At 35.2% G+C, this 11,096-nt stretch overlaps 1 protein-coding gene across 2 annotated transcripts; it reads right to left on the bottom strand.

Annotated features, from left to right (window-relative positions):
* On the bottom strand, nt 1–9,935 carry LOC109707673 (endoplasmic reticulum metallopeptidase 1). 2 transcript variants are annotated; one of them, XM_020229132.1, is made up of 14 exons: nt 9,821–9,935; nt 8,473–8,779; nt 7,893–8,131; nt 7,277–7,433; nt 6,732–6,809; nt 6,466–6,540; nt 5,922–6,041; nt 4,897–5,058; nt 3,656–4,181; nt 3,001–3,157; nt 2,394–2,503; nt 1,369–1,481; nt 622–982; nt 1–478 (listed from the first exon to the last, which is right to left on the bottom strand). In XM_020229132.1, the coding sequence occupies exons 2-14, from the start codon at nt 8,776–8,778 to the stop codon at nt 156–158; spliced, it is 2,727 nt and encodes a 908-aa protein (XP_020084721.1). In that variant the 5' UTR covers nt 8,779; nt 9,821–9,935; the 3' UTR covers nt 1–155. The 2 variants fall into 2 exon arrangements, with proteins under 2 accessions (XP_020084721.1, XP_020084720.1); XM_020229131.1 differs by having other exon boundaries at nt 9,796–9,892.

The following is an 11,096-nucleotide window of genomic DNA, read 5'->3' as shown; positions in this document are numbered from 1 at the left end:
TTCAACAAAACCAAAGTACTGAAGAAGCTGCATCCACAAGTGTTATTCGCAGTGAGTTAACTGATGAAGCTCTTGGAACATTAAATAGAAAAATATATTAATTGATTGTACAAGGCTCATTACAGCTTACAAACAAGTAAAAACTAACAAGAAGCCTAAAAATGGACGGGGAGAGCGGCCAAGAACGCTAACGTGTGCGGAGAAGTGGATTTACCAAAGGGGGAACACCACGGCGGGAGCTTCTCGAGAACCCTCGCAGTTATCGGCGTTACTCTGTTCACATCGGTTCTTAGCTTTAGTAAGAGAGGAGGGTCTTCTCCTTCTTCATATGTCTCTTGCGATCGATGTGTGGCGTCACCGAACCAGAAAAGGTTTAGCTGAAACTTTGTCGGCGAGTCCTTGCCGCCTGAAAACTGGATGATGTGCCATCCGTCGACCATGCTCTTTTCGCCTACTGGAATCAACTCCTTCGAGTCGACTGGTATGTAAAGAACACATAAAAACAAAGGATTAGTTGGAAAATGGGCATCAAATTATGCTACAAGTGATAGTTCATCACATCCACGCATGGTTGAGTAGTAAGTTTCATGCAATGTTAGAAGAATCCATGTCCACTTTCACCTTGAATTGAAAAGTCACGAATTTCTTCTTTATTGATAGCAAGAGCCCATCGTGTGGACGATTTTGTATCGATCAAAACTCTTGTTTCTCTAACATCTGTAATTGAATCTCTTTCAACTTGGAGAACTGGAACTTCTGATTTGCTCCATCCAACTTTGCTATCTTTGGAACTCCAACAGCCATATTTGACAGTAAAAGTGACGAAATCCAGAGTGTTGTTCCGCCCACAAGAAAATTCCTCATCTTTGAGATTCTCCAGTTCTGTCGTCAGCTTACCAGGAGTATTGGAAAATAAAGAAATGTAAGAAGACGGCTCTTGATTCTCATTGTATTTTCCCGTTGTATCGACAACATGCACAACCTGGAGGAATAAGTAAACATATCCAGCAGGGAATCAGCAAAATGTTATAGTGGAAACACGCATAATCATTCATTCACCATCATTCACAATTAAATCAAATTGGTTGTATCGATCCATATATATGTATGTGGATCTGCACATATTGTTTATCAATATTAAATTGCATAATTTTATATAACAAGTATCTATGCAAGTATGAATTCACGAGATCATTCTACAATCACTTCTTAGTTCTACTCCAAAACTGCTAAATGAAATGTTCTCACTACAATAAACAACCAATGAGAAAATCTTCCACGGTGTTTAGGCTTACTGTGAAAGAATCCAGCAACAAACACGAACAAGTGATTAAAAAAAGAGATTAAGAACAAAACAAGAAAGCTCACATTTACAGCTCGAGCAATGTCCTCCGTAAATGCTGGGACGATGCCGGTTGATACGGCTGCTAATGACAGTGCAAGCAACGCACATGTTAAAATAACAAGTGGTCCCTTTGCGCCTACAAGAAATCAGGAAATTCTCTCAAAAACTGTCCAAAACTATGTTTAAGAATCAGTCACGCACCTGCTCTATAAAAATACAGTTAACAACAAAAGTTAAAGCATGTATCTGATACACAAGTAACTCTTGCATATTCACCAAAAATCTATCAATTTGAATGCACTAACAAACAGAAAATTTTGACCAGTAAGAGTTTATTGTCTTTAATTTATTATCAACAAATAGTTTCCCAAAAGATAAGCAGAATAACAGAAAAGTAACTCTGAAATTAAACATTATGTTCTTGTGAAACATGAAAGAATAGCCCAAAGTTAGGTGGTCATTTTAAAACGCTGATGGTGAACTAAGCTCACATATACAAAGACTCAAAGACTACCACTGATAAATTGAAAATATTGCAACTGGCTCTCTCTCTTTCTCTATATACATATATATAATATATATAGAATTAGGCTACTATATTATTAATAGTACCAGGCGCTTGGTGCTATTAGATTTTCGGCCCTTCGATGAAGGAATGTGCGGTTAGAATGATAGTGATCCCCGGTTAAAATGATAGTAGTCCCCTAAGGTTGAGTGGGTGGTTGGTTGATAGTATGATCTAATTGATGAAAATAGTCAAAATAATAGATCTAACGGTGAAAAACTCGATAGCACCAAATACTTGGTACTATCAACAGTATAATAGCCGGACTATATATATATATAGAATTTCGTAGATCACATGTATAGAGCAGTTAGAGGATAAATAAATGAAAAAAACATGTTGAATGCATCTGTATGCCGAAAAGAGGGGGAATATTTCACAACTCCCAGTTGTTAGGTATTAGTCCAAGTAACACTGGTAAATCAAATAGGAAAAAGTAGAATTAATGGCGTGGTAAGCAAATTTGCTGATGTATTTCCATACCTGAAAGATGGATATAGGATAGAATATAAACAAACATAAGACAAACAACCAAAGCTATGAACACACCAAGTCCCACATTCCCGAACCAATCAGGTACGTTACCAGGATTCCTGCATGCCAATGTTAAATGAGGCCATACATACCATCAGCTGAATTGAGTAAACAAAAGGCACTTCTACATCTACAGAACAGAATCATCTATTAACATATGCACCCCTGTATAATCTGAGATTTGATTTAGTCCTAGAAAGTCCAGTATCTTACAAATATACCCTTTAATAGTTGGGGAAGTTGTCCAATTCATGGGGAGTAGGTTTTGCATTAGAAAATAAGGATATGTTAGTAAATCCAGAGCTATATACCACAGAGATAAAGTTTTGAAGGGCCTATATGAAAATCCAGATTTTGGAGGGATACATTTGTCAATAGATAATCTACATGTGGCATGCATGTAAATATGTCACACAAAGAATATAACTCCATTTTGATCATCAGCTTCTGAATGTGCAAAAGATGAAAAGAACAACCTAAAAAGAGAATTTTTCTAATCTACCAACTGCAGTAGAGTATAAAGAAGATTTCGAGCTTAAAGATATAGAGAGGCTACCTATCTAGACGAACAATACTCCCAACTATTATTCCTACCAAGCGTACAACAACGCCAGCAGAGGACATTACAGGAACAGCCATACCCAGAATCACTGTAGCAACTTTAAGCTTCTTAGGTGACCGTGCCGGCGATAGTGTTGCTTCCATCAGACCATCTATGCAGAAAAGAGGATTAACATTCATCAAATGTAAATATCAAAATTTTGCATATATACACCCCTCAAAATACAAATATTTTGGCCAAATACAACCCTTTGAATTGCATGTGCGCCTATGCCCTTAAAAGCATATTCCATATCTTCCAGTGAAAGAATAATGTAAACAAACATTTACCTATTTAAAGTTAAACCTTGGGTAAGTATAACTAATACCCTAAAATGACAAAATGCCCTCAGAAATTTGTAACATTTTATCTTTGTACATCAATATCCCTGAAGGAAACTTGTATAGGTAAATAACTATAATGGTCAGTTTGCAAGTTTATGTTTGTATGCTATCTTATGTGATTGAATGTCGAAAGGCGGGCATATAAGAAAATATTAGATATTTTAAAGATCGAAGGTGCAATTTTTTATTTTGTAGGTTCATGCAAATAATTTCATATTTCAAGGGGTGTATAGCCAAAATAAACCAATTATGTTTGCTGAGCTTACAAGCAAAAGCAGGCGAAACTAGCCAAATGAGGGCTATATAGGTAGATCCAATCTTAAAGAAGTTGCCAATAGCTAGGAGGACCAGCCATTGAACAAAACCAGCTTTAAAAAGCCACCTTTCAGCTTCTAACTCAATGAGATTTTCCTCAGTTTCGGAAGATAGCCTAGGCGTCCTTTTGGAGAATATCTGTCGAAGGTATTTCTTTAGAAGACAAAAACCAATATGTTGACCCACTAATGCCCCAAGTAAAGCCGGTGCGCCAAATAATCCAACAACTAGTAATGGATTTCCAATATATGGAGTAGGGAAGGAACATATAAGGGGTAACACAAAGGCTACTAGAGCAGATAGGCTCATGGAAGATATCCACATCAGCATAATGCTCAAACATGATAACCCAAAAGATACGGCACCAGGATAACCACCCATTAGCAGTGATGTAGTCCATAATAGTAATCCCTGAAATATCACAGAGTTGTGAAGCATGGTTGCAAGCCGTTGAGAATATACAACCATGTACATGCCCTGCAAAATTTGCAAATAATAATTAGAGACAGGAACGTTATTTCAGGCACTGATCCATTGCCTGAAAGTTCAGGTTATCTTATGTAGGATGTGAAGTCATGTTCCAACGATTATGCAACAGAGAATAAAAGAAATAAAAACAAATGCAAAGAAATAACTAGGAGCTAAACTGCATATGCTAGAGTTTAAAAACATGGTTGCCAATGGATAATATGGAGAAATAACTTATGCAACATTACAATAAGGTATATGGAAATATTGCAACTTCGGGAACCAAAAAGTTTTATGCAGCATAATACAGGGATAGCCTAGCCGTTTTGTGGGTCATTAATTTTCAGTCCTCTCAGATGGTTCGGAAAAAAAAAATATAGTGATATAACCTTTATTTTCTCTTATTTAATTTTTAGCAATCACATAATATTGGTGCCAGTTGCAAAATCTAATTGAATGATTGGATTTTTCTGCTGCTTCAACTTGTAAGTCTTACTTTAGTACAATCAGGTATAAGTCTTCATATATATGGAATATATTTTGTATCCTGATTTTGTGTGTGTGTGTGTGTTCTATATAAGGCTACTGGTTCCAACATGAGACTCAATTAATATAATAACACAGAGAAGAAAAGTCAGCATTCAAAGCTTTAGAAAAGGCATACAAATACAGAGTCTGTAAAACAATAGATGCGAAACCAATTGAAGAACAATATATAAAATACCAGAACATCAAAATAGATAGCCTGATTGTGATCAGTTCCTCCTTTCTCCAGTTCCATATCCTTTTGAAGCTTTGAAGACATAGCAGTATGAAGCAGAAAAGCAAGCATATTTTCCCCAAGATGTTGAAGCGATCCAGGTTTCAAAAACTTTAACTTGTCATTCTGCAAGAAGTTTCATTTTCAAAACTAGTTACTTAACGTATAACTCTAAAAAGAAATTTAGCAAGAAAGAATCGATTATTTGGGTAGGATAAGGAATCCTTTACAAATAATTGTCATTTATTGCATCAAATGGATGATTTTGATCGTTGGCAAATGGCTCTCATATGTTCCCTTGGCTTTCATGAACATTTACTAGTTTACGTGCTCTTAATATAGAAGAACATTTCAGACTGTTTTTGATATGCCGAAATCGGGTTTGAGATCAAATCTAAGCAAACACACACCAGTTATCTCTGTCTCTGAGCTCCAACGTATATCATGGTGAGCAATTGGAATTCTCGTTAGTTCGCTACAAGTCCTAAGACCTACCAGAGTGATAACATAAGAATCCAGCTATTGACAGGCAATTCCATTGTGAAAAAGGGAAAAACACAAGAAAATTTATCAAGTAGCAAGGATTTGAAGATAATCTCAGCCAGGAAATATAATAAAGACCAACCTTAACAACCATAATGAACTGATTTCGAAATCTATTCATTTTGTTACACTTCGAACATCAGTCTTTAGAAACATATGAATATTTTCATAAATCATGTCTTGCAGCAGCAGGACTACATTCCATTTTGAAAAATATTTACCATATTTTCAAGGTTAAATTGTAAAACCCCTCTTGAAAACTTCGCCAGTTTCAATTTGCCCCCTCAATAATCAAAACCTATAGATAAACTGTCTATGGAGTTTTTCAACATCTTAGCCTGTCAATAGTACCAGTGATATTCCAGTTCTAAAATACTTAAAACCATTTCCGAACGAAAGTTACATTACATAAGAACAAGTGAATATATATAAATGCCAACACTAACCTTTGTATGGTAAACAGCAGTAGCATCTATATAAGCAAAATCAAGCCCAGGGAGGCCAGCAACTTCTTGATATATTTGGAAATCTGTGGCAGATTTTATTGCTCCAGAAACAAATAGATCCTGCACAAAATAAGTTATTAATTTGACAAACTTAGAAATCAAGCAATAGATAGATCTTTAGAAATCCATTTTAAGCGGTACTGATTCATTTGCACAATCAAGTCGGGTTTTAATTTCAAGAAAAAATTGGTTAAACTACGGAGCAATTATACATATATCAAATAGGTCCTTATACTGAATCAATAGATTACATCTTTTTAGGTTCAATTATTTTTGCACCAACAATAAAATAATTCACCAACTTGAATACATTTCATCCAAGTTTCAATATGTTTTTACTAATATGGATGGCATGTAAGGAGTGGAATTGCAGGAGACCATTGAAGCAATTTACAAACATGAGATGGCATATGAATCGTGTCTAAATAAAGAAAAGATCATGAAGAAATCTATCCAAAATACGTCACTAAAACATAGTGTTAACCTGTGCAAAGATCTGGGCAGAAGGATACTTTGATACTGCAGCAAAATTCTCAAGGGCCCATGGGGCAGAACCACCCTGTTTACAAAAATTTTAATCGAGTAAACATCCTGACAGAAATCAAACTAAATAACAGTTGCAGTAAAACAAATATGTTCAGAGTATAAGAGAACAAATAGGGCGATATGGGACTTGCGATCTTGCATGTTATAGTACAAGTTTAAAGAGGAAGGGTGGGGGTAAAAACAGTAAGAAGTTGACTACTGAACCTGAAATATGCTGGACTTCCCTCCAATTCCCATAGCCTCCAAATCGATTGCAAAACGAATTGTATCTCTCCACGGATGCTGCAACAATGTACATGAATCATGTAATGTATATAGGAGGTAATGCTGTACAGACTAGATTTATACGGTCACAATCATCAACAAAAAGTTTTAATGGATCTTTTAGCAGTGTTAGTGTTTGACGCAATGGATTAGAGACAATTGCAGTATTTCGTGAGAGGGAGAGAGAGAGGGAGAGAGAATGCCGTGATTTAGTAACAAAGCAGCTAAACAATAAATTAACAGTGATGAGATTAAAAAAAAGTTAAAAATGAAATCATGAAAAGTCCAACAAATAAATAACCATTTCCTACAATGAATTAGCTTCTTGAGGTAGTCCTTGCTTCTTTTTTTGAAGAAAAAGGAATGCTTCCTTAATCATGTCGGAAGAGTTCCACATCAACAAAGTGACATTTGTGATTTGAGGACCAATTTAGAGTCCTTAAATAGACTGATTGATAAATTGATTAGTTTAGGAAACTATTAACCTGTGTTATGAAGCTGTGGGCACCATTAAGACCCTCTTCCTCTCCAGTGTTAAAGAGAAAAATTACACCACTCTTGAATCCATGAGCCCACTGAGACACTCCACGGGCAAGCTCCAACATCACAGCCACACATGAACTACAGTCTCCAGCACCTTCGCTGAGAGGGAGAAAGAAAAACGAATTAAGCACAACTAAACGAAGCTTAATCTATACTACTTGAATCACACTAGTTGTATCATGCCACATAGAACTTCTGATGGATGCACTGCAGGTGTGAATTGCAAAAGATTAGAAAATGCGATGCAAAACTCTAGGTAGTTATTTAATTTCCAAAAATAAATGAGGTAGAAATGGAAGAGCTAAGATCACAAGTAACTGTAATTTTTGCTAATGAATGAGCTATTCAAACACACGGACATGCACTAGCTTTGGTAAACCGAAACCAACAGAATATCTCATGAAGCACTACCTAGAGTATGGATCATCTAACTCAATATTTTTTTCACCTTTTACCACCATAGAGAGGCTCTCATTTTCCTTTCACTTAAGTAGATGGCAGGTGTCCTAGCTTAATAACAAAATTGTATAGAACAGCACAAAGAGATTAGAAGCGTACGTAGAGAAAACTGTGTCAATATGAGAAGAGACCAGAATCACATTTTCCTCGGCTTGTGGAAGATACTTGGGGACAATTCTCAGGACTACATGCTTCAGATCAGAGTACACTAGTGTTTTCCCCTTGAAAAGCCCACTGACAAGACGATTTGCACCAGTAGTTGCATGGAAGAGCTCCACTTGAACATCAACCTCCCAGTGAGCTGTCTTCTTGATCTTTTCTGATGCTGCAAACACATACTATGGTAGAAGAATGTTAAAAGAAAACATCCTCAAAAATAAATGGTGATAGCTCGATAAAAGGAAGTTCTTACTTTAAACAGAATATCATAGGCAAAAAGATAAAGATCTTTTTACATGCGAAACGAACGGGTGAAAATGATGGCATTTTATTGAATGGTAGGATTAGAAATTGCTGCCTAAATTGTCCAAGCTATGAATAACCATGAAAAGCAGCACCTTTTACATACACACATATGATAAACCAGAACCAGAATATACATGAATGGAAAAAACATCTTCTCTCACGAAGCTAACAGCATGAAAAAACTACAAACATGAACAACTAAAAGGCAGAGAACCTGTATTGCAATATCTAGAGCATCCGAACCGACTGGATGAGGGCCCAAGCTTGTCAAATACTTGACATGCTTTACTGCCGAAACTTCTGAGAAACCGCGTTTACCACTCTGCTCGGCATTGAGAGGGATCGGGAGACTCTCGAACTGAATATGATGAACCGCCCAAAAGCCGTTAAGGAGGATAACAAAGAGTGTCAGCCACAGGAAGGCCGACCTTCTAGGTTGCTTATCATGTTCATTAGAATTAAACTTTCCATCATGCGCTGCAGATGACTCCGAGGTCAAAGCCTCAGGTTTCTTAGACATCCTGTAGATACAAAACAAAGCATCACAACAATACTTTAGACACAGTAACAGGCATACAATATCAATCAAGATGTACATGGGACTTGCAAGTGTCGCTCTACAAGATCATGGTGTTTTAATATTTTATTGGTAAATATGTACAAAACTTACCTGAACTATGGATCATTTTGAGTCGACTACCTAGCCTTTTAAAATTTTGATTTTATTACCCAACCTTTTAATTCGTTTGATTTGAGTCATCCAACGATACTTTGACCACAAAACTTGAACGTGTCACATTCTTTTATAAGTTTAGTATACTTCATGCAATTTTCGCAACTATAAATTCAATAAGCTTAAATTTTACTCAAATCAAACAAATTGAAAGGTTGGGTAGTAAAATCAAAATTTTTGAAGTTTGGATTGCCAATTCAAAGTAGTCCAAACTTCAGACAAATTATGTATGTTTTTACCTATTTTATTTTCGGCACCCCTTCACGTTTGTGCTCGTGACTTTTTAATAGGCCCAAAACATGAAGTTAAATAAAGCCTCATGGGATACAAACTCAAATCCTCTCACTCTGCTCTCGTTCCGTATTTTAATATTTTGCATTCGACAGTATAAGTGATTCAGTTAAGTGTTCTCCTTCTGATAAAATTTACAAAAGAAACCTACAAAATTCAACTTTTTTCCCCTCAACATTTTTTATCACAAATTAACATCAAAAAATTCGGCATTCCTAAACACAACACACCAAAATTTAATTTGGAAGAACCAGTATTTCGCTAGGACGTTGAATAATGCAAAAAAGGTAAGATCAACTCCTTTAACCACATCAAAAAAGGAAATCAAAAAACAAAAAAAACATCGCTACGTTCCCAAAACTTCCACTCAAAAAAATAAATAAATAAACACTTAATTATAAATAAAAAAACAACAGGATTTGATGGTGAAGAGCCGCAACAAGTACAATAAGGGGGAAAAAAAATTAAAAACACGAAAAAAATTGGGATGAAATTAAAGGGAGAAATGCTTACTCTTGCTTCGGAGCTCGGACTATACCTGATGAAGTGGGGTGTTGTTGAATGCCCTAATTCTTAGTTCGAATCTGTGCGGGGATGGTCAAAAGTCAGCAGTTTCGAGTGGGCCGAACCGGAACGGAGGAGGAAACCGGTCCAAATCCGAATCCGAACCGAACTCATCTTTTGGGTTAATATTTCCGGGCCAGGTATATAAATGGTTACATGTACCCAAAATTTTATTCGAATTCGAATCAGAACGAAGCGAGTTTATTAGAAACTAAAGAAATGTGAATATAAAAAAAAAAAAAAAAAATCTGATTGATTCGAATTCGGATATAAATACCCAATTGAGCCGTTTACAAGTTTAACGGTGTAGAAATATCCAAATCACGTGAAATTTTGATAGAAAATTCTTTATACTATATAAAACAAGATTAATATCTTTGATTTAAAATTTTAATGTCATATTATTACATTTTGTAAGATTTTTATTTTCAGCCGTTGATTTTGAGCCCCTTCGTTCACTAGGCAAATGATATCGTAAAATCATAAAATTTATTTTCTAGGTACTCCAAATACTCTAGNTAAAAAAATATGTAATCGTTTGGCTTCGGATTTTTAGGTTTGGACTTGGATTCGAAATTTTAAAAATTATGACTTCCTTACTCGAGGCTATTTTTTTTAAGGAAAAAATGTGTAAAAACTCCTTGAATTTAGCATTTTTTGTATACAAACGTATGAATCCGGCTATTATATTTTTATGAGTACGATTATCTTTATATTCATAAATTATTTTCGATGATAGAGCTTCCGAATCGATAATCCATACCGTTAAATATTATCTAGAGCATTTAAAACTTTAGAAATCCAATTTTATATTTTTCAACAATCAAAAGTTCACAAAATTGACATTTTTTAACGACTGGTATGAAATACTTGCTAGTTTAACGGTGTAAAAGAATTGGAATAGGTTGAATTTTTTATAAAAAATTCTATTCACTATCTAGATAAAGATCAATAACTCTGATCTTAAATTGAACAATCTGATCATTCATTTTTAGGATATCGTTTGATTTTGACCGTTCATTTTATACCCGTTTGATGAAGTTTATTATGATTTTAAAAAATTACGAAAATTATTTTTTAAAAGTACCAAATACTTTAGATCATATTTAACGAAATGGATCGTCGATTCGAAAGCCCCATCATCGAAAATAACTTATGAATACGAAAGGCCCAATACTCATAATAAGAGTATAATAGCCCTACTCCAAAGTATAAATTTTTAATTTTGGCAACTAGATATGTGAATTTCA

This window comes from Ananas comosus, linkage group 3, assembly GCF_001540865.1.
Source record: "Ananas comosus cultivar F153 linkage group 3, ASM154086v1, whole genome shotgun sequence".
NCBI lineage: Eukaryota > Viridiplantae > Streptophyta > Magnoliopsida > Poales > Bromeliaceae > Ananas > Ananas comosus.
Note: the sequence above shows the minus strand (reverse complement) of the source record. Positions and strands in the feature narration are given on the sequence as shown.